A 24,609-nucleotide genomic window follows, 5' to 3' on the forward strand; every position below is an offset into this window, starting at 1 on the left:
CGACTATGAGATTATGCAACTCCCGTTTACCGGAGGAACACTTTGGGTACTACCAAACGTCACAACGTAACTGGGTGATTATAAAGGAGTACTACAGGTGTCTCCAATGGTCGATGTTGGGTTGGCGTATTTCGAGATTAGGATTTGTCACTCCGATTGTCGGAGAGGTATCTCTGGGCCCTCTCGGTAATACACATCACATAAGCCTTGCAAGCATTACAACTAATATGTTAGTTGTGAGATGATGTATTACGGAACGAGTAAAGAGACTTGCCGTTAACGAGATTGAACTAGGTATTGGATACCGACGATCGAATCTCGGGCAAGTAACATACCGATGACAAAGGGAACAACGTATGTTGTTATGCGGTCTGACCGATAAAGAGCTTCGTAGAATATGTAGGAGCCAATATGGGCATCCAGGTCCCGCTATTGGTTATTGACCAGAGACATGTCTCGGTCATGTCTACATTGTTCTCGAACCCGTAGGGTCCGCACGCTTAAGGTTACGATGACAGTTATATTATGAGTTTATGCATTTTGATGTACCGAAGGTTGTTCGGAGTCCCGGATGTGATCACGGACATGACGAGGAGTCTCGAAATGGTCGAGACGTAAAGATTGATATATTGGAAGCCTATGTTTGGACATCGGAAGTGTTCCGGGTGAAATCGGGATTTTACCGGGTTACCGGGAGGTTACCGGAACCCCCCGGGAGCCATATGGGCCATCATGGGCCTTAGTGGAAAGGAGAAAGGGGCAGCCCAAGGTGGCTGCGCCTCTTTCCCCTCCCCTAGTCCTATTAGGACTAGGAGAAGGTGGCCGGCCCACCTCTCTCCCTTCCCCTCCGAGGAATCCTAGTTGGACTAGGATTGGGGGGAGGAATCCTACTCCCAGAGGGAGTAGGACTCTCCTGCGCCTCCCTCTTTGGCCGGCCAGCCTCCCCTCCTCTCCTCCTTTATATACGGAGGCAGGGGCACCTCTAAACACACAAGTTGACACAAGTTGATCCACGTGATCGATTCCTTAGCCGTGTGCGGTGCCCCCTGCCACCATATTCCTCGATAATACTGTAGCGGAGTTTAGGCGAAGCCCTGCTGCTGTAGTTCATCAAGATCGTCACCACGCCGTCGTGCTGACGAAACTCTTCCCCGACACTTTGCTGGATCGGAGTCCGGGGATCGTCATCGAGCTGAACGTGTGCTCGAACTCGGAGGTGCCGTAGTTTCGGTGCTTGATCGGTTGGATCGTGAAGACATACGACTACTTCCTCTATGTCGTGTCATTGCTTCCGCAGTCGGTCTGCGTTGGGTACGTAGACAACACTCTCCTCTCGTTGCTATGCATCACATGATCCTGTGTGCGCGTAGGAAATTTTTTGAAATTACTACGAAACCCCAACAGTGGCATCCGAGCCTAGGTTAATGATGTTGATGTTATATGCACGAGTAGAACACAAGTGAGTTGTGGACAATACAAGTCATACTGCCTACCAGCATGTCATATTTTGGTTCAGCGGTATTGTTGGACGAGACGACCCGGACCAACCTTACGCGTACGCTTACGCGAGACCGGTTCCCTCGACGTGCTTTGCACAGAGATGGCTTGCGGGCGACTGCCTCTCCAACTTTAGTTGAACCAAGTATGGCTACGCCCGGTCCTTGCGAAGGTTAAAACGGAGTCTATTTGACAAACTATCGTTGTGGTTTTGATGCGTAGGTGAGATTGGTTCTTACTTAAGCCCGTAGCAGCCACGTAAAACATGCAACAACAAAGTAGAGGACGTCTAACTTGTTTTTGCAGGGCATGTTGTGATGTGATATGGTCAAGGCATGATGCTGAATTTTATTGTATGAGATGATCATGTTTTGTAACCAAGTTATCGGCAACTGGCAGGAGCCATATGGCTGTCGCTTTATTGTATGCAATGCAATCGCGATGTAATGCTTTACTTTATTACTAAACGGTAGTGATAGTCGTGGAAGCATAAGATTGGTGAGACGACAACGATGCTACGATGGAGATCAAGGTGTCGCGCCGGTGACGATGGTGATCATGACGGTGCTTCGGAGATGGAGATCACAAGCACAAGATAATGATGGCCATATCATATCACTTATATTGATTGCATGTGATGTTTATCTTTTTATGCATCTTATCTTGCTTTGATTGACGGTAGCATTATAAGATGATCTCTCACTAAATTATCAAGAAGTGTTCTCCCTGAGTATGCACCGTTGCAAAAGTTCTTCGTGCTGAGACACCACGTGATGATCGGGTGTGATAGGCTCTACGTTCAAATACAACGGGTGCAAAACAGTTGCGCACGCAGAATACTCAGGTTAAACTTGACGAGCCTAGCATATGCAGATATGGCCTCGGAACACGGAGACCGAAAGGTCGAGCGTGAATCATATAGTAGATATGATCAACATAATGATGTTCACCGATGAAACTACTCCATCTCACGTGATGATCGGACATGGTTTAGTTGATTTGGATCACGTGATCACTTAGAGGATTTGAGGGATGTCTATCTAAGTGGGAGTTCTTTAATAATATGATTAATTGAACTTAAAATTTATCATGAACTTAGTCCCTGATAGTATCTTGCTTGTTTATGTTGATTGTAGATAGATGGCTCGTGCTGTTGTTCCGTTAAATTTTAATGCGTTCCTTGAGAAAGCAAAGTTGAAAGATGATGGTAGCAATTACACGGACTGGGTCCGTAACTTGAGGATTATCCTCATTGCTGCACAGAAGAATTACGTCCTGGAAGCACCGCTGGGTGCCAGGCCTGCTGCTGGAGCAACGCCAGATGTTATGAACGTCTGGCAGAGCAAAGCTGATGACTACTCGATAGTTCAGTGTGCCATGCTTTACGGCTTAGAATCGGGACTTCAACGACGTTTTGAACGTCATGGAGCATATGAGATGTTCCAGGAGTTGAAGTTAATATTTCAAGCAAATGCCCGGATTGAGAGATATGAAGTCTCCAATAAGTTCTATAGCTACAAGATGGAAGAGAACAGTTCTGTCAGTGAGCATATACTCAAAATGTCTGGGTATAATAATCACTTGATTCAATTGGGAGTTAATCTTCCAGATGATTGCGTCATTGACAGAATTCTCCAATCACTGCCACCAAGCTACAAGAGCTTCGTGATGAACTATAATATGCAAGGGATGAACAAGACTATTCCCGAGCTCTTCGCAATGCTAAAAGCTGCGGAGGTAGAAATCAAGAAGGAGCATCAAGTGTTGATGGTTAACAAGACCACTAGTTTCAAGAAAAAGGGCAAAGGGAAGAAAAAGGGGAACTTCAAAAAGAACGGCAAGCAAGTTGCTGCTCAAGAGAAGAAACCCAAGTCTAGACCTAAGCCTGAAACTGAGTGCTTCTACTGCAAGCAGACTGGTCACTGGAAACGGAACTGCCCCAAGTATTTGGCGGATAAGAAGGATGGCAAGGTGAACAAAGGTATATGTGATATACATGTTATTGATGTGTACCTTACCAATGCTCGCAGTAGCACCTGGGTATTTGATACTGGTTCTGTTGCTAATATTTGCAACTCGAAACAGGGACTACAGAATAAGCGGGCACTGGCAAAGGACGAGGTGACGATGCGCGTGGGAAACGGTTCCAAAGTCGATGTGATCGCGGTCGGCACGCTACCTCTACATCTACCTTCGGGATTAATATTAGACCTAAATAATTGTTATTTGGTGCCAGCGTTGAGCATGAACATTATATCTGGATCTTGTTTAATGCGAGACGGTTATTCATTTAAATCAGAGAATAATGGTTGTTCTATTTATATGAGTAATATCTTTTATGGTCATGCACCCTTGAAGAGTGGTCTATTCTTACTAAATATCGATAGTAGTAATACACATATTCATAATGTTGAAACCAAAAGATACAGAGTTGATAATGAAAGTGCAACTTATTTGTGGCACTGTCGTTTAGGTCATATCGGTGTAAAACGCATGAAGAAACTCTATACTAATGGACTTTTGGAACCACTTGATTATGAATCACTTGGTACTTGCGAACCGTGCCTCATGGGCAAGATGACTAAAACACCGTTCTCCGGTACTATGGAGAGAGCAACAGATTTGTTGGAAATCATACATACCGATGTATGTGGTCCGATGAATATTGAAGCTCGTGGCGGATATCGTTATTTTCTCACCTTCACAGATGATTTGAGCAGATATGGATATATCTACTTAATGAAGCATAAGTCTGAAACATTTGAAAAGTTCAAAGAATTTCAGAGTGAAGTTGAAAATCATCGTAACAAGAAAATAAAGTTTCTACGATCTGATCGTGGAGGAGAATATTTGAGTTACGAGTTTGGTGTACATTTGAAAAACTGTGGAATAGTTTCGCAACTCACGCCCCCCGGAACACCACAGCGTAATGGTGTGTCCGAACGTCGTAATCGTACTTTACTAGATATGGTGCGATCTATGATGTCTCTTACAGATTTACCGCTATCATTTTGGGGATATGCTTTAGAGACGGCCGCATTCACGTTAAATAGGGCACCATCAAAATCCGTTGAGACGACGCCTTATGAACTATGGTTTGACAAGAAACCAAAGTTGTCGTTTCTTAAAGATTGGGGCTGCGATGCTTATGTGAAAAAGCTTCAACCTGATAAGCTCGAACCCAAATCGGAGAAATGTGTATTCATAGGATACCCAAAAGAAACTGTTGGGTACACCTTCTATCACAGATCCGAAGGCAAAACATTTGTTGCTAAGAATGGATCATTTCTAGAGAAGGAGTTTCTCTCGAAAGAAGTGAGTGGGAGGAAAGTAGAACTTGACGAGGTAACTGTACCTGCTCCCTTACTGGAAAGTAGTTCATCACAGAAAACTGTTTCAGTGACACCTACACCAGTTAGTGAGGAAGCCAATGATAATGATCATGAAACTTCAGATCAAGATACTACTGAACTTCGTAGATCAACCAGAGTAAGATCCGCACCAGAGTGGTACGGTAATCCTGTTCTGGAGGTCATGCTACTAGATCATGATGAACCTACGAACTATGAAGAAGCGATGGTGAGCCCAGATTCCGCAAAGTGGCTAGAAGCCATGAAATCTGAGATGGGATCCATGTATGAGAACAAAGTATGGACTTTGGTTGACTTGCCCGATGATCGGCAAGCGATCGAGAATAAATGGATCTTTAAGAAGAAGACTGACGCTGATGGTAATGTTACTGTCTACAAAGCTCGACTTGTCGCAAAAGGTTTTCGGCAAGTTCAAGGAATTGACTACGATGAGACCTTCTCACCCGTAGCGATGCTTAAGTCCGTCCGAATCATGTTAGCAATTGCCGCATTTTATGATTATAAAATTTGGCAAATGGATGTCAAAACTGCATTCCTGAATGGATTCCTGGAAGAAGAGTTGTATATGATGCAACCAGAAGGTTTTGTCGATCCAAAGGGAGCTAACAAAGTGTGCAAGCTCCAGCGATCCATTTATGGACTGGTGCAAGCCTCTCGAAATTGGAATAAACGTTTTGATAGTGTGATCAAAGCATTTGGTTTTATACAGACTTTTGGAGAAGCCTGTATTTACAAGAAAGTGAGTGGGAGCTCTGTAGCATTTCTGATATTATATGTGGATGACATATTACTGATTGGAAATGATATAGAATTTCTGGATAGCATAAAGGGATACTTGAATAAAAGTTTTTCAATGAAAGACCTCGGTGAAGCTGCTTACATATTAGGCATTAAGATCTATAGAGACAGATCAAGACGCTTAATTGGACTTTCACAAAGCACATACCTTGACAAAATTTTGAAGAAATTCAAAATGGATCAAGCAAAGAAAGGGTTCTTGCCTGTGTTACAAGGTGTGAAATTGAGTAAGACTCAATGCCCGACCACTGCAGAAGATAGAGAGAATATGAAAGATGTTCCCTATGCATCAGCCATAGGCTCTATCATGTATGCAATGCTGTGTACCAGACCTGATGTGTGCCTTGCTATAAGTTTAGCAGGGAGGTACCAGAGTAATCCAGGAATGGATCACTGGACAGCGGTCAAGAACATCCTGAAATACCTGAAAAGGACTAAGGATATGTTTCTCGTATATGGAAGTGACAAAGAGCTCATCGTAAAAGGTTACGTTGATGCAAGCTTTGACACTGATCCGGACGATTCTAAATCGCAAACCGGATACGTGTTTACATTAAACGGTGGAGCTGTCAGTTGGTGCAGTTCTAAACAAAGCGTCGTAGCGGGATCTACATGTGAAGCGGAATACATAGCTGCTTCGGAAGCAGCAAATGAAGGAGTCTGGATGAAGGAGTTCATATCCGATCTAGGTGTCATACCTAGTGCATCGGGTCCAATGAAAATCTTTTGTGACAATACTGGTGCAATTGCCTTGGCAAAGGAATCCAGATTTCACAAAAGGACCAAACACATCAAGAGACGCTTCAACTACATCCGGGATCTAGTCCAGGTGGGAGACATAGAGATTTGCAAGATACATACGGATCTGAATATTGCAGACCCGTTGACTAAGCCTCTTCCACGAGCAAAACATGATCAGCACCAAAGCTCCATGGGTGTTAGATTCATTACAGTGTAATCTAGATTATTGACTCTAGTGCAAGTGGGAGACTGAAGGAAATATGCCCTAGAGGCAATAATAAAGTTATTATTTATTTCCTTATAATCATGATAAATGTTTATTATTCATGCTAGAATTGTATTTTCCGGAAACATAATACATGTGTGAATACATAGACAAACAGAGTGTCACTAGTATGCCTCTACTTGACTAGCTCGTTAATCAAAGATGGTTATGTTTCCTAACCATGAACAATGAGTTGTTATTTGATTAACGAGGTCACATCATTAGTAGAATGATCTGATTGACATGACTCATTCCATTAGCTTAGCACCTGATCGTTTAGTATGTTGCTATTGCTTTCTTCATGACTTATACATGTTCCTACGACTATGAGATTATGCAACTCCCGTTTACCGGAGGAACACTTTGGGTACTACCAAACGTCACAACGTAAATGGGTGATTATAAAGGAGTACTACAGGTGTCTCCAATGGTCGATGTTGGGTTGGCGTATTTCGAGATTAGGATTTGTCACTCCGATTGTCGGAGAGGTATCTCTGGGCCCTCTCGGTAATACACACCACATAAGCCTTGCAAGCATTACAACTAATATGTTAGTTGTGAGATGATGTATTACGGAACGAGTAAAGAGACTTGCCGTTAACGAGATTGAACTAGGTATTGGATACCGACGATCGAATCTCGGGCAAGTAACATACCGATGACAAAGGGAACAACGTATGTTGTTATGCGGTCTGACCGATAAAGATCTTCGTAGAATATGTAGGAGCCAATATGGGCATCCAGGTCCCGCTATTGGTTATTGACCAGAGACATGTCTCGGTCATGTCTACATTGTTCTCGAACCCGTAGGGTCCGCACGCTTAAGGTTACGATGACAGTTATATTATGAGTTTATGCATTTTGATGTACCGAAGGTTGTTCGGAGTCCCGGATGTGATCACGGACATGACGAGGAGTCTCGAAATGGTCGAGACGTAAAGATTGATATATTGGAAGCCTATGTTTGGACATCGGAAGTGTTCCGGGTGAAATCTGGATTTTACCGGGTTACCGGGAGGTTACCGGAACCCCCCGGGAGCCATATGGGCCATCATGGGCCTTAGTGGAAAGGAGAAAGGGGCAGCCCAAGGTGGCTGCGCCTCTTTCCCCTCCCCTAGTCCTATTAGGGCTAGGAGAAGGTGGCCGGCCCCCCTCTCTCCCTTCCCCTCCGAGGAATCCTAGTTGGACTAGGATTGGGGGGAGGAATCCTACTCCCAGAGGGAGTAGGACTCTCCTGCGCCTCCCTCTTTGGCCGGCCAGCCTCCCCTCCTCTCCTCCTTTATATACGGAGGCAGGGGCACCTCTAAACACACAAGTTGACACAAGTTGATCCACGTGATCGATTCCTTAGCCGTGTGCGGTGCCCCCTGCCACCATATTCCTCGATAATACTGTAGCGGAGTTTAGGCGAAGCCCTGCTGCTGTAGTTCATCAAGATCGTCACCACGCCGTCGTGCTGACGAAACTCTTCCCCGACACTTTGCTGGATCGGAGTCCGGGGATCGTCATCGAGCTGAACGTGTGCTCGAACTCGGAGGTGCCGTAGTTTCGGTGCTTGATCGGTTGGATCGTGAAGACGTACGACTACTTCCTCTACGTCGTGTCATTGCTTCCGCAGTCGGTCTGCGTTGGGTACGTAGACAACACTCTCCTCTCGTTGCTATGCATCACATGATCCTGTGTGCGCGTAGGAAATTTTTTGAAATTACTACGAAACCCAACAGCTGTCCCCACGGCGCGTACTGGGCATGGCTGACGACGGGGGGATTCATCCCCGCCTGGTCGACCGATGAGGAAGACGCCGCTGCGCGCGCCGCGTTGTCGCTGGCCTTCTTGGCTATGGCCCTGTTCCGCCTGTCGGCGGTGGCTGCTTCGCGCCGCTGAACTTCCACCCTCCACTCGGCGTTCGACAGGCCCGGTGGCTTCTTCGGCCGGGTGCCGCCGCGCGCGGCATGGCGTACTTCTTCGGCGGCATGGCGTGCTTCTTCGCGACGAGCAAGCGGGAGGGGGTTTGGCGGGAGAAAGGGAGAGAATGGCGGGAGGAAGGCGAGCGAGCGGGAGAGATGCGAAGGAAAAGCGTCGAGAAACGGCGGAAAAAGGCCCTCGGGTCGCTTCCAGGGCGGGCCCACGCGCCTTTTTCGTTTGTGCCGGCTCCCCAAGCGCCCCCCAGGGCGCCGGGTTCTGCCTGGGTCCGCAGGCACCAGTTTTGGCCCGAGCCGACGAAAAACGAGCTTCTGGGGGCGCGACTGGGGTCTTTTTTTGGCGCCGGCGCGGCAAAATCGCCTGGGGAGGGCCTGTTGGGGGCGCGGCTGGAGATGCCCTTAGGAGCATGTGACGGGTTGTCTGTGTGGTCACGGTGTTTCGTGCTTCCTGAGTAGCCTGCTTCGGGTTGTTTGTATTGGTTTTTGCCTGGTTTTTCGAAAATTAACTGGGCAATTCTCTTCTTCTGAATTAATCGATGAGGCAAATATTTTGCCTCCGTTTCAAAAAAAAATAAAAAATTTAAGGCAAAAATGTTTGTTGCGTCAGCTAGGCATGTGTTTTGTTTTTCATCCCAGTTGTAATTCCACACACAACTTGCAACTGGGATCGTAGTTTGTTATTGTCCTGGTTGAAAGAAAAACCTCGCAAATGGCATCATAGCTTTGTGTAGTTGTTCCAGTTGCAAGTCCGTCCTCATAACTGGATCCGTAGTTTGTTTCATTCAATTGCAAGTCCACCCTTTACTCATAATTGAGCTTGTAGTTTCGTAATTGTCCCAGTTGCGAGTCCCTCGGCTCGCAACTAGGTTCATAGTTTTGTTGTTGTCCTAATTGCAAGTCAACGCTCACAACTCTTACCGTAGTTTGTATAGTCGTTTCAGTTGCAAGTCCACCCTCAACTCGCGACTAATATCGTACTTTTGTAAAGTTGTCCTAATTGCCGAAGCTTGATTGGGAATTGGGGGTAAGGAAAGGGGCCCACTCTTAAAATCAGGGGGACGATTAGTGATAGATTGGTTCGTAAACACTAGTCCGTAGGGGATTGCCTGTAAGTGTAGGATTATTGTCGATGGAATCATGACCTAGGACCAACTTGTATATGCATTAATTGTGCAACCCTCATAGAGTCCTAAAGAATCGCCTCCTATCCATCTCTGCATCTTATGTTATTAAAAAGTTGATCCCCACTGCTATCAATTCTCTCAAATCCGAACTGTCCACATCAACATCCATTCCCGTGCGGCCATGTCAACACTAATCCTCCACCCGGTCTAGCCATGTCATCAATTCAAAATTCCATTTTTTTGTGATTTACTCCTTCGTCCGCTTACTCTTTCGTCTTCTATAACAGTCGAGATAGTTGCAGAGCCACCCATCATCCGTCAATAAGACCAAGCAGATGGGAAACGGTGGAGTCATATCTCAAAGGGAAACGCTTCGAGCCGGCGGACCGGCTGAAACTTGGGCCGGTCATTCCCACACGCACGCGCACTACCTAGGGACCCCACGCACCACACACGAGCACTGCCTTATCCATCCCTGCCTTATCCATACCCTTCCTTTTCTCACCGCACATGCCATATCTCTCGCTCCATTCATCCCAATCCTATCCTCGCGCCGCGCTTCACCATCTCTGCTCCCTCTCTGCTTCTTCCTCCACACGGCGCCGCAGCGGTCCACACACAGCGTGCACGGCAGCGGCCATCGCGGGTCTCAGACCATGGGAGAACCACCATCCACCACCTCTGCATTCGTTTTTCTGTCGACGATGACAGGTCCTGCAATCAGCACCCGCTGGTGCTGGAGACTGCGGCGACGACAGCCGGCGACGGCCTTTTTGCTGCAACTGGGCATCCCAGGGCTGGAACCGATGCCCCACGCTGCTTCAACCGTCGTAAGGTCTTCACGCCGTGGAGACGGACGGCGGGCTGCGGATGACCCTTTTTTTGCTGCAACAGGCCATCTATTTGCTGGAACCGGCATCTATTTTTGCTGCCATCGGCCCTGCGATTTGCTGGAACCAAAGGCGCCCTCGCCGCCGACGAGTGTTTTTGCTGGAACCAGTGTATGTTTTTGCTGGAACTACCCTTTCTTTTCGCTACATTCCTTCTTTTGTTTGCTACAATCGAAAATGGGAGTCTCCCTACTGAGTTATTTTGCTCGAACCAGCGTTTATTTTTGCTGGAACTAGTGTTTTTTTTTGCTACAATCAATCACTGAAGTTATCTGTGCTGAGCTTGATTTTACTGGAAACGGTATCTTTTTTTGCTGGAACCTTATAATGATTTGCTTCAACCGACCAACTGAGCTTTTGTTGCTTTTTTGGATTATTTTTTGCTGGACACGATGGTGCAAGGCGACGACCTCGGCGAGCCGGAGGCGTGGTTACGTTGGGGATGTAGCAATGATGCCCCCCGCGCGCTGGATCTGGTCGTTTTTAGAGTTGCATCCATGGTGAATCGCGCCTAAAATAATGGTGGCTGTGATGCAATCTCGGCGGACAGGGGGGCGGGACCTCACCGGAGCTCGCCGGGCATGGCCACAAGACCAGGAGGAGGTGGTGGTGTGCCTGCGGGGAGCGTGTGAATCCCCTTCTTTGTTTTCTCTGTTTCCTATGCGTGCGGGAGTGAGAAGAAAGATGGGGAAGGGAGGAAGACAACGCTGAGATCTGACGGTTCTCTTTTTTAAATCGGGTGGCTAGCAGTAGACCGGCTGAATGTTTGGGCCGACGCACCGGCGCCTATCATCGCCATATCTCAAATTCATCTCTTCCCATCTCTCTCCAGTACGCTTTATCCAGTCTTCCTCCAATATCCATGGAAATCGTGCGCCGCTTGGCTTCCGCCAAGAAGAGGAGTAGCCCGTCCAGGGGACAAACTCTCTATAGTCCCAATCGAGATCCCTCCTCAACTCCTCTCCGTTATCTTACTGGATGGAGTTCGAGGCTTCGAGGGTCAACTCACCGTCGCCAGTGGTGTGCCGCCGCTGCGAGTATATGTTGCCCCACCCGTTGTTCGATGACCCAACCCCGACATCCTTCCCTAGGTTTAGCAGCTCCGGCCTCTGGCATCTCCGTGCAACCCGGCTTTTGTTACCTGAAGCGGGATTGCAGGCAACAGAGCAGCCGGGTGCCCGTCTGCGACCATGTCTACATGGTGCTAGCTGACTACAGACGCCGTCGTGGTGCCCCCGGTTCCAGGGGCACATCCACATATCACGTGAAGCTAATGTAATTTTTCGCCTTGGTCAACGGCAGATGACGGGCGCCAGGGACGCCAGTGGAAATTTCAGCCCCAACCGCTTCCCTCACAGCCGGCGCCATGGCCTTCCGAGCTTGATTCTGGCCAAATCTCGCCGCCGCCGTATGCGCTCGCTGTCGACGGACTCGCCGCTGGCCACCGGCACAGCAGCAAAGCTAGCTAGCCCGCATACGTGATTTGCTAGCTAGCTAGCACGAGCGGGGCGCCAGCAGGAGCTCGGCCACGTCCGACGAAGTGCGCGCCAATAGCGGCATCGGCGGCCGGAGCATGCGCCGTTGCATTGGAGCGGCCTTGATCCAATTGTAATCTATATTTCGTTTTAGGATGTTTTGTGCTATTTTCTAGGAACCTTATTGTGAATGCAACTACTGATAAATGGGCTCCACGGCTGACATTAAAGATTTTTACAGGATCAATTCTGTAGAACACATGCCATACTGTAAAAGAGGGGAAAACTATTTTGTGGGAGTCTCTAAACCACTTTTGCGAGACGAGTGTTTACATGCTCTGTTAGAGATGCTCTAAGGAGTACTCCTGAAAAATTAGTTGCTTCGGTGTCTCACCATACCCTTTCACAACAAAGTATTGCGGACTATGTGCTTGGCCGGCCCAACTACCTCGTTAGTTAGTGATCCACCAGTATCGCTCGCTGCACACGGTACATAGTAGTACACTTCAGTTGTGAGCTCCAAACGAAACACCTACAGCGGATGGGCAAAGGTCCGAAATAATGTGTTTATTTTTCCTTTTCAAGGTTTGTTGGTTTCTATTCTTTGTTTCTCCACTCTTTTCTTTTATTAAATTTCCCTCTTCATTATATTTCTCGGTTTCTATTTTTTTGAAATTTAAATATTTATTACAAATACATATTAAAAATATTTTTGGTGATTTTTTTTAAATGTGTGAAGACCTTTCAGAATACCAAAACACTCGTGTTAAATGCCTGCATGTTTTTAAGCAACATGAATGTTTTTTATTTGTACTATGTTATTTTTCTTGTTTACAAATATTGTTTTTATACATGTTATTTCTTGTTTTACAGATGTTGAAAATACCTTAAATGTAGGATGAATATTTTTTTCAAATACACGTTGATTTGAAAAGAAATATATCAAACAATTAAAAAATAATATTTAAAATTATTTTGTCAAATCTAATGGCCAATTTTTTTTGAAGATGGAGTTACATAAAAGTACAAGATGTAACTCTCCAATCAACGTAAAGAGCTCTAGAAAATAATGCACTTGCGGAATTAAACATTTTTTGTGTGAAAAAGCAGTAGTACTCCTGGAGATTTAGAACCGTCTGTATTCCTCTCGTTTCCTCTCCTAATACCAGGAGTCTAGGGCAAAAAATTTCCTTCAGATTTCAGTGGCGAGCTCGTGGATTTATCTCCCCTCTGCCTGCCGCCCCGGTGGTCGATGGTAGGAAGGAGAATCCCGGTGCCCCGCTCATGTTAGTAGTTTAGGTTAGTGTTTTTATTAGTCCTCATAGGTGTGGGGCTCAGGTGAATTGTTAGAATTAATATGAGGCACATAGTCAATCATCCAAGGACTAAGCATCTCACAATCATAACACTGAGATTTGCTAATGAGGTTCACCGATATGGCTAGATTCACGGGGCCTGAATACGGGCGCTCCTTCCCACGACACCGTTACAATACCACACACCGGCGACTAGGGCACCGTCACACTCCGCCGGCTTCCCCTTGCGCACATGTGCTATTATGTTGGCATATGTTACATCGTGTGTTTACCCTCTCATTATATAAGAGGTCTAGAATATAATCGTCCTATTAGGACATGACGTCTATCATCTCTACACACTACTTCAATCCAATCCATCTGTAAGCTATCCTTGTACACAATATTCTAACCTCCTTGTACATTAGAATTGAGATACGTCATGAGTACCGCTGCTACTCCTCAACTCTATGTGACTCCACCTGCAACTGTGGTCCCTTCTCTTCTTCACAGTCAACACTCGAGCAACATTAAGTACCTATTTACTCTAGTTTTCGTTTCCAACTTCCAGAGTATCCATTCAATGCCATCATACACATATCACTGTCTGCGTGAAAGTGAACAACTCATATATTGGTCGTCACATGTAAGAGTTATTTGAACTCAACGTCGTCGCTCTCCTTGATGGCATGTCTGAATCTTGAAGGAATTTCACCGTTGCCTTATGTCACACTGAGTAAAATTCGCAGTTGTCTGATCCTTTCTTCTGGATAGTCTTTGACATGTCCCATAGCTATAGCACTTTGCCTCCTTCTGTACGTGTCATCCACACTTTGCCATGTGCACTGAACACCAGAAATATACGACCATGTACTCTATCAGCTTTTGACAATTTTAGACTTTCCGCCAATTTCTCAGATTCTCCATGGTTAACTCATGTCCATCTTTCAGATCCGATAGACCCAGTCATCAACTTGCATCTGATACCTGTCAACACTGCTTCAGCACCCTCTGCACATTTTTTCTGACCACATGTCTGACCACCAGTGCCTTGGCCTCTCGCTGTGTCGCGTGCTTACCGCACGCCTCGCCGCTATCGTACCGCCGAGCCTCTGTTGTCCTGGTTGAGTATCCCGGGTAGCTTGCCCACACTGCTTCAACCACCACTTCGAAGAAACACCGATCATCACCGACAGATGCCGAGTATCACGTCTCCATCGGACCGCCAATACCCAGTCTGAACCACGTGTCTCCCGCTTTCCCGCTGAAATAGATTTCGACTCTTCGTTAACTTAGGCCATAGCCCCTCCATCAGATCAGAGTGAAGTCGTTCATCAGACTCCAGCACCATCTTCAACATGACTCCATGATGCTATGCCTAGCTACCCCGCGCCCTGTTGACTTCAAGCTCTCAAAGTGTACACTGCCTTGAATCAACCTTGCGACATAGTCTTAACGAAGCCGCACAAGCCCTCAGGCATGCACCACGTGTTTTCACGCCCCAGAAGCCGGTCATCATCAACATCATGCTCATGTGTCGTTAAAATCACCGCCGTCTTTTGCTTTGACCGAAATACCAGTCGATCCATCAGGCTGTATAATCTGACCCAGGCGAAATCATCCGACTGTAATCATGCTCCACCCATGTCGTATCCGCCTAGGCACATCTCAATGCATGTCTTGACGCCCGGTATATGCATGGTCTTCACGACGCACTTCTGGGCTCCTCTGAACCTTATATGCACGTTGCCAACCTCCTGGTAAAACACGGTACGCACTTAGCAATGCATCAAAAAATTGCTTCTGTGGAAGCTGACCAAATGTGCCGCCACACCTCCCAATGCCCCTTTTTAATCCAATTGTTGTCCATGCTAACGTCAACTACACATGTTGCAGATTATTTTTTAATCACAAACGAATCCCACATCAATTTTTTAACCCAGTACAGACGCAAGTACTCATATATATGTGCGTACACTCGCCTCTATTAGCAACTTCGAGAGACTGAGCCGGAATATCATCTTGAGATTTACGAAGTCAACGTAGATGCCTCGTTGTCGACGAGAACGTCTCCTCCCACTAAAAACGCATCGCCGGAAAATCTTAAAATAAATCCAGAAATAATATGAGCACCAGGACTTCAACCCTGATGGGCTGTGGATACCACTGTCCTTCTAACAATCCAATCACAAATTGGTTCGCCACGTCAGATTTTGATTCGACTCGGCACAACGCAGCAAGGCATTTCATAGCCTGGGCAGCTCCCTCACGCAATGCACGCACACGTGGCACACCTCTAGCTGCGCAACGCTTGGTCTTGGCTCACCAGCTCTGCCCGGACCGCCACCACCTGGGCCACAGTCTCCTGGGTTGTCTATACGGACCGCACTGCTCGCCCATTTGCATCCACGTACGCACCGTTCGCTAGGGCAACATGCGCTGCCACCGCTGCATCGATCTAATCCGACCCCGCGGGAGAAACCTGCTGCAGCACGCTCAGCCACCGCCCTCCGCATCTCGTTGAGACAGCCCTCTTCAGTAGCCAATCCTTTTTCTCAACGATGCAGTTCGCTTGGAACATGGCACAAGGTGTGACGTTCCGAACGGTGGAGGACAACCTGTTTGTTGTTCCAGTTTTCTGCCTTGGTGACTGGCATAAGCTCATGAAAGAAGGGCCGTGGCTGTTCCGCAACCATGGCATGTAAAGAAGCTTTACGACGGGATGGCTAACCCACGATCTGTGGTTCTGAACCAGATTCACGTTGCACGCTACGTTGCCTCTGTCGCCGCCGGACAAAATTTCTGTTCTAACCTCTTATGCTAACAAAATCAAGAATTGACCTCGTTTGCGAAGAAATTTTAAATCTGACTTTTTCCGGTCACGCCAACATCCTTGATGTTTGGCTTGCCACAGAAGACGCCGGAGTTGGTGGCGTTTGGCCCTGGCCCACACAAATCTATCTGACGCTGAAGTGGCACTGCCAGACGCCATGCATCTTGGCGTTTGGGCAAACGCCATGGAGCCTAGCGTTTTGAGCCCATCCATTGTGAGTAGACAAGAAAAGATATTGGCATTTGGGAGCTACGCTTCATGTAGAAACTGCGCTGCATGCATGCATCAATAATGGACTTGCTTCCGTCAATAAGTGTAGTAGGTTAATTAATCTTATCAGGAAACTAAAAGAATTGGTAGTAGGTTTTTATTTAGCAAAAAAAATGTATTCTAGAACTTAGGAAACCATCCAAACATATTATATGGTTACACGGGCGCTTACTAGGGGTGCTAAGGGCATCTTCAACGGCAACCCGCACGTGCCGCCTCTATATAAGAATTGAAGTTGTTCACCTCCATGTCGCCCCCAAGCTTGGCGTCGACGGGACGGGAGGGGTGGTGGCCTTTTTGGGACACGAATGGTGACGACCTACTGTGCACTACTCTTACTCGTTGTCGGTGGCGCCGAACAACGCCTCGCCCGCCTCGTCATCGCACTCCATGCCGGCGGCCGCAACTTCCGCCACCCGCTGCCGGTATCGCCAGCGGGCGAGGTGTATCTCGCGGGCGGAGCGGTAGGATTCAAGTAGTGCTTCCTGCTCCGCCAGGTCCTCGTCGGGCCCGGCGGCCCTGGCGGCGGTGACCTACTCCTCCGCCTGCAGATGCTCCTAGAGGAGGTTGTGGTTGTAGTTGGCGTCGGCCTGCGCCTTTCGAAACTGGCCCTCCCGCTCCCTGCACCATGTCCATATAGTGGGCACGGGCCTTGTCGGTGGCCATGGTGCAATAATGCACCGGTGAGGGTGGAGCGGAGGAGGAGGGTGTCGCGGAGGAAGAGGAGGGTGGCGCTGGCACATCGGAGGAGGCGTCCACCGGCTGCCTGCCGACCTGCCAATCGGCAGTAATGGCGGCCATGGCCTTCTTCTACTCCGACGTCAGCCCGTCCTAGAGAGCTTTGGCCGCGGGGGAGGGGGGGGGAGGGGGCTCCATGGCGGGATGTGGTGCGGAGAGGCATGACCGGGGCATCGGGGCATCTATTTATATAGCACCGGTAGGCGGCAGAGGGACGGACGAGTGGCGCCGGAGGAGACTCGGCAATCGCGTGTCATCAATCCTGGCGGTAGACAGAAGAACGGGCGGCCATCGTGTCGTTTGAACGCGTGACAGTTGCCTGCAATGGGATGCGGCGCGGGTGGCGCTCTCTCGGCCGGTGCGCCGCTTCAATGCCGGTACCAGTGAGCGGTTGCGTCTGCTCTGGCTGGCATGAATGCGGGTGCTGACCCTCTGGAGCGGCGCTAACCAAAAACGCGCGGGAGGCGGGAGGGGTTTTTGGTAGGCCAGGATGGTCAGCAACGGGCTTGAGATCGGTCCGGACTCCCGCAAACCTATCCCATTTTTGTCTCTGGTTTACGGGAGAAATCACGTTCGGACCACACCGCAGACCGATACAAATCAACATTGGATAGCTTTCGCGGTCCAGACGGTAGCAGGAGGTTTTCGGATCGACGTTGAAGATGCCCTAAATAAGTTTTAGGTACACGGCCACTTAACATGAGATTAATCCATCCAAACCGCACGTCTTTCTAAAAAACGCAGATTCCTTGCTGACGTGATACTTTAGCTTTCTGCCTCCTCACTGATTAAGCAACCACACTAATCAACATCGAACGAGAATAATCAGGTAGGCTTCACATGATTTTCTTGTAACGTAATGGAAGAACCCAAACGCCAGGTTCCATGGCGTTTGCCCAAACGCCAAGATGCATGGCGTCTGGCCATGCCACTTCAGCGCCAGCTCAGCTAGTGTGGGCCAGGGCCAAACACCACCGACTCCGGCGTCTCCTGTGCAAGCTAAACGTCAAGGATGTTGGCGTGTGATCGAAAAAGGTCAGATTTAAAATTTCTTCGCAAATAAGGTCAATTCTTGATTTTGTTAGCACAAAAGGTTAGAACAGAAATTTTGTCCATCGCCGCCACCGAGTTCGATCGAAATCCTGCTAAGTTCCACGCTGACACCGCTTCCATTTGCTTCGGGGAACGTGAATAGAACCACGCCACACCATCAATCTCTTGCAGCCATCAATTCATATGACCGATTACTGCATGTGATCGATTCGACGAATCTTTTCGCTTCACCTCCTTCGCAAGATCGAATCCGTAACCTCTTCAAGCCTGGTTCATGATATCACTTGTTAGAATTAATCTAAAGCGCATAGTCAATAATCGAGAACCAAGCAATGAAACGGTTACGACAACGAGAATTGTTAACGGGTTCACCGATATAGCTACATCCCTGGGGTCTGACTATGGACGCTCCTTTCCATGACACTGTCACAATACCGCACGCCGCCGACTCCCCCTTGCGCACATGTGCTATTTTATTGGCATATTTTACATCGTGTGTCTACTTTTTCATTATTTAAAAGGTCTAGGATACAAGTGTCCTATTAGGACACGACTTCTACCTTGTCTACACACGGTTTCAATCTAAGTCCAACTGTAACCTATCTTTGTACTCCCTCCGTCCGAAAATACTTGTCGGAGAAATGGATAAAAATGGATGTATTTAAAACTAAAATATGTCTAGACACATCCATTTCTCCGACAAGTATTTTTGGACGAAGGGAGTACATAATATTCGACACAACTCTAACATGAATGGTGGCGCCTCTTCTTCGTGCATGTCTTCCGGGTTCAATCCTCCTAGAGTTCATACGTTTGGACGTAGTTGACAGAGCTTTGGCGTAAATTCCCGCCATCTTTTTCGGGCAGTGAGGTTAAGGTTTCTTGTCATGTGACGATATTTGATGTCAGAAACTTCATATTTATGCATGGGTTTAGTGGCGACGACTGCGGCCTTAGGGCGCTTGTCCTTCGGGGCATTTGCACGAAGACTTTCCTATTGTCATCGACATGGTCAAGCTGGCTCCGGTAGGCAAGCAGCGACAGCGGTGCGTCGAGAGTCGTTCACGGCAATATTGGTCGTTCGGTGGTCTCGGAATCTTGATATATTTATTATGTTGGAGACGCTTTGTCTTCCAATAAACTTTTATAATATATTTATCCTTTCTTAAAAAAAACTATTTTTCATGGAATGATAGTAAGGACATGTTCAGAATATAGTAAAATTACCCACGTTCCGCAATAGACTTACAGTAGCAGCGATTGGCTCTTTTGTACTTGCTCGCAGCAGTGGCGGACCCAGGAAAAAAATGGAGGGTGTGCACACTTCAAAAAGAAAAATCTGCCTAATCTAAGTGTCATATCATGTATGGCAAAAGAATAACACAAATAACTCAATCAAGTCTCACAATATTATGTTTGAGAAAATAATTTCAAATTTGCGAAATGACAATACAAGTAGTCTTACATGAAAGATATACAAGAATAACTTCGGTTTGCCCTTCAGCTGCAACCTTCTTTATTTGACCTCATATTTTCAACAAAATGGAGACATGCTACCAATCGGACGCGGTGTTTCTAAGCGCGAGCGCGAATGCACTCTATATATGGGCGGTTGAGCACCGTCTCGGGATTCGATGCATTAAATAGGTGTGAAAGATTCACGAATGTCTGTAAATATTGAAAAGAAGAAATACACTTGAGCTAGGACCAGTACGGAGACGCAAGAACGGCGGACATGGACGGCAGGAAGTATCAAATCTTGTTATACCTAGCTATTTTCCCCTCTCACAAGGCAATTAGGAAAAGCCTTCCTCCCCTCCATCTTCACCAGCGAGTCCATGAATTCGCCTTCTCTTCGCCTGCAGCTCCGGCGGCCGGTGGCGGGGAGGGGATTTCTGATGTGTCGAATCCGGCTAGTAGATAGGTATGATTTTAGTCCTCGCAGGGACGACATTCAGACGAATGACGGCGCTTCTTCTTCGAGTCAGTCTTCCGGGCTCCGATCCTCCTCAAGTTCATTCGTTGGGACGGATTAGACGGAACTCCGGCGTACATTCCTGCTAGCTCCTCGGGGCGACGAGGTTAGGGTTTTTCTTCGTGCGCACGGAATGACGATATTTGGTGTCAGGTTCTTCAGATCTATTCAAGGATTCAACGGCGAGGACTATGGCTCCAGGGTGCTGGTCCTCAAGGGAGACTTCCTGGCACGTGCACGAAGACTTCCCGGCTGTCATCAACAAGGTCAGCCGGCTCCGGTAGGGGAGCGACAATAGCGGCGCGTCGACGGCACTGGTCGTTCTGTGGTCCATGGACCTCGATGTAATTTTTATTATGCTTGAGGTATTGTACTTCCAGTGAACCTTTATAGTTGATTTGATCCTTTTCGTAAAAAGAAAAACGTTAAAAATAGCACGTGATAGATCGAAGTTGTCTAAAAAAATAACATGGCAGACCGAAGAGTCCTATTATTTTTTTTCCTTTTTTCTGTTTGCAATCTACACGAGTCCCCGCTAGAGTTTCCGTCAGAGTTGATCGATGGAATTTCTTTTGGCAACATTGATCGATGGAATTGATCTGGTTTGGCCAATCCCACAACCTGAACTGTATCCCACACCATGTGGATTTCGCGGAATAAAACTTGGTTTTCCCCTCAAAAAAAAAAGCTAGCTTCTACCGGGCTCATGTATGTGTACAGGAGTTTTTGGCTGGACACACACGTAGTGCTGCTAGTAGAAAAAAACAGTCGAGCTACTTCTACGGTTTGCTAGGTTTGCATGTACGTGTACAGCTTCAGGTGAATTAGTTCTAGTACTGTAAAACCAACAAAACCAGGAAAATATGACATATAGTGAAAAAAATATGTAAAATGCTGGGTGTTCCACGGCACACCCTCTAGGTCCGCCAATGGCTCGCAGGATAGAATAATGACACTGTGCCTGCGTGTGTATATTACTTGTGGGACCTACATAAAATAATGAATTCTGTAGTTTTTCTTGTGCATGGTACACGTGAGATCACAGGTCCCCGTCACCACACAGGTTCGACGAACCTACCGGCTGGCAGAGCATGATGCATGCACGTGCAAAAATCCAATGAGATGCATGCACCACTACAGGCCATTACTAGTTTGGTCCATGTGCATGCATGTGTTTACACGTTAGCAACAATCTTGCTTGGATCCTGAACGATTTTGGTGTTTCTCACGAGCGCATGGAGCGCGTGGGGTGGCTCGCCGGACCGCGGAACAGCCAGGTTTGGATCTACTCCCTCCGTCTGAAAATACTTGTCATTAAAATGGATAAAAAGAAATGTATTTAGAACTAAAATACATCTAGATACATCCCATTTATTCATTTTGATGACAAGTATTTCCGGACGGAGGGAGTAGTACACAGGGGCAGACTCCAGGGAAAATATCATGTGATACCAAGCGTCACATGATATTATCATACCATGTTTCAGAACTCAAAGAGGAACACATTGAGAAATAAAAAAGACAAATACTGCATGAATAGTGTCACAAAAGATAAAAGCAAATATGGCACTGTTTTTCGCAAATTTTTTTGGCACTGTTCACATGTGGATTTGCCTTTTTTGTTTCTCCATGTATATTTCGAATTTGGACTTGAATTTTTTAGGGATGGTAGACTTGTGAACATCCAAAAAAATTCAAAAAAATTTAGGACATAAACTTTGAGTTTTGAAACATGATATCATGGTATCATGTGATGCTTGGTATCACATGATATCTTCCCACGGACCCAGAACAAAAATGTCTCGGTGTTCACTTATACATCATATATATAATAGCACACTCAACAACTCAAAATGTATGGTAGTAAGATTCCTTACCAAAATGAAATGGTTCACTTCCGCTTGAAATACTGATTGATTATATAAAGTTCAACACTAAAGCATACAAACTCCGAATAATGAAAATAAATGTGATCGGACGACGACATACGACAATAAATCCTGATTGCCTACAAAAGAAAAATCACTTAGTACATATTAAATACATTTGTGCAATAATTCATAAATTAAGACATTAAGTTAAGAGCATTGCCTTAAAAAAAACCCTCTATGTTCTTTCATGGCCTTAAAGTGATCAATGACTGCATCATTGCACCACTGGTATCTCCTCTCATTTTTTCTTTCTCCACATAGAAAATAAGGTTGTGGACCGGAGGCCACCGGGTGGCGAGTTGCGTGGGTGGAGTGAGGAAAGGGGAGGAAACTGGAGGCCATCGGCAGCATAGCCGCACCATGGCCAGACGGCTGGGGTGCCTCGGACGTGGAGAGGAAGGGCTTCTCAGCCGCTAGCCCACGTGGTTAGTAAGGATGGATTAGTTGTTAGGTTAGGGGATGGTTAGTGGTTAGTTAGGATTAGATGGGCCATTGACCATCAGGCCCATGTGATTAGGTTAGCTTAACTACTTATCAGTTTATGGTTAGGTCACTCACTTGTGGGCTTTCCACTGTAAATTTGTGAAATGTTTAAAAACCAGGGGAATTTTATTGAGACTGGAGTATGGCACCCTAGATGTCATAACGGTCAATATGACGGAGCTGAATATTGTGCCAGGTTAGCCCAGACTTGTGGGCCATCACTGCCATAATTGAGTTTAATTTTGGCTGAACCTGTAACTAACTAAAAGTTGTAGTTTTTAGGGGAAAAGTAAAACATAAGTAGTAGCCCTGTGGGAAACATTGTCAAGTGATAGTCCAGTGGGACATGGACCTGTAAAGTGGTAGTATTGTTTTAAATACCCAGACATATACAGAGCACATTAGTGACCAAGAATATTCAGTTTTCCAGTTTACTCGAAACATATACTTTCCTGGTTTTATATTATTTTTAGAATGGCGGCTTAAATGTTGAAATCCAGCATCATGTTTGAAGATACAAATGAATATCATCATTAGCACGTTTACATGTGTTTCTAATAATTCTTCTCCAATGTTATTGTTATTAATTTGTTCCCGAGCCCACTATTGGAGAAGAAGAGCCACTGCAACACTTTAGAAAACTAACCCTTGTTAGCTCACGTCTATTTTTTGGCAAAGTTAATGGAAGGTAGGGGTGTCAGTTTGGAAAAAACCAAGTTCCTATATTATTATGACATACTCCCTCCGCTACAAAATATAAGGTGTATTAGTTTTTTTTTTCAAAAATCAAATATGTGCATATTTGATCAAGTTTTTTGAAAAAGCAGTAACATCTAAAATACCAAATTTCTATCATTAAATTCATCACGAAAAGTATTTTCATATTTTATTTATTTTGTATTGTAGAAGTTAATATTTTATTCTATATTCTTCGTGAAATATACATAAGTTTCACTTGCATGAAAACTAATGCACTTGTTTTCTTTCAAAAAGGGGATTACCCTGGCCTCTGCATCACATGATGTACATTATTAACCGTGAATTAAGTTACAGTCACCGAGTTCCAGATGTTGCAACAAATAAAAAGAAATACACGACCACTATTGGTCGAACACGCGGTTACATAGCTCATCCACATAAGCTACAAGTGGCTCGCCAGCCAAACTGGTTGAATAAACCCTGCGCAACCGATTCCAGCAATGGCCACGCGTCCACATGCTACAGTGACGACCACATGCTGATCAAAGCCGTAGACATGTAGATAACATGCAAGAAGTTTGGAATAAATGAATTGTTAAAATGTAATCGTTCCGGCAATTCCATATTGCCCAGAGAATGGCACAAACTCTCACATGGTTTTAGCCCTTCAACTTATGATGACTATCACCCCATCAGTTTCCAAACAAATTTGGAACTGTTAACAACCAATGCACCTTATATTGTGGAATGGAAGGAATATTTGTATTGCTCATGCAAAAAATAATAGCATGTCTATAGAAACTCCTTTCGACTCCCATGCATGAGAGATGAGCCCGTGATGTTTGTTTGGAATGTGCGGTGAGATATGTACGCATGCATGAGTGAAAGCAGTCTGTCGACTTGCAAAAAGAAGGAGGCCTCACGTAACCAACCAGCATCGTCTGTCTCTATGGCACGCGCGCACGCTTTTCTCGCCATGCATCCCGTCCACCACGGCGGGACCAGAAGTTCTTCAGCATCGTCACCCTAAGTGCTAGCACGTTTTTCTGTGGGTGCGATCGCCTCCTTCTATCCTCATCTATATATAAGCTCCATCTCCGGACGGCTACTTCACCTCACCGAAATCCTCCGAAGCAGGAACTCCGCTCTCCTCCTCCTCCTCGCCCACTCTGCTGGACACATCGGCCGGTAAGGAAGCACTAGTACTAGCTCGTTGTTCTACGTACAATTTTGTTCTGTTTTCCTCTTC

The 24,609-nt window shown here is 46.4% G+C and overlaps 1 protein-coding gene across 1 annotated transcript; it reads left to right on the top strand.

The window, feature by feature from the left end:
* The first annotated feature begins 10,309 nt into the window (after window positions 1–10,309).
* Window positions 10,310–12,330, top strand: LOC119368864. The gene is made up of 2 exons (XM_037633998.1): window positions 10,310–10,719; window positions 11,911–12,330. The coding sequence occupies exons 1-2, from the start codon at window positions 10,375–10,377 to the stop codon at window positions 12,088–12,090; spliced, it is 525 nt and encodes a 174-aa protein (XP_037489895.1). The 5' UTR covers window positions 10,310–10,374; the 3' UTR covers window positions 12,091–12,330.
* Window positions 12,331–24,609: the final 12,279 nt, after the last annotated feature.

This window comes from Triticum dicoccoides, chromosome 2B (genome assembly GCF_002162155.2).
Source record: "Triticum dicoccoides isolate Atlit2015 ecotype Zavitan chromosome 2B, WEW_v2.0, whole genome shotgun sequence".
NCBI classification, from domain to species: Eukaryota; Viridiplantae; Streptophyta; class Magnoliopsida; order Poales; family Poaceae; genus Triticum; species Triticum dicoccoides.

What these genes read in the sequence shown, in the direction of transcription:
- LOC119368864 (XM_037633998.1), top strand. Translation starts at nt 10,375, where the DNA reads ATGGGAGAACCACCATCCACCACCTCTGCATTCGTTTTTCTGTCGACG. An exon ending in GTGTTTTTGCTGGAACCAGT is followed by an intron (nt 10,720 to 11,910) that starts GTATGTTTTTGC and finishes GGTCAACGGCAG; the next exon opens with ATGACGGGCGCCAGGGACGC.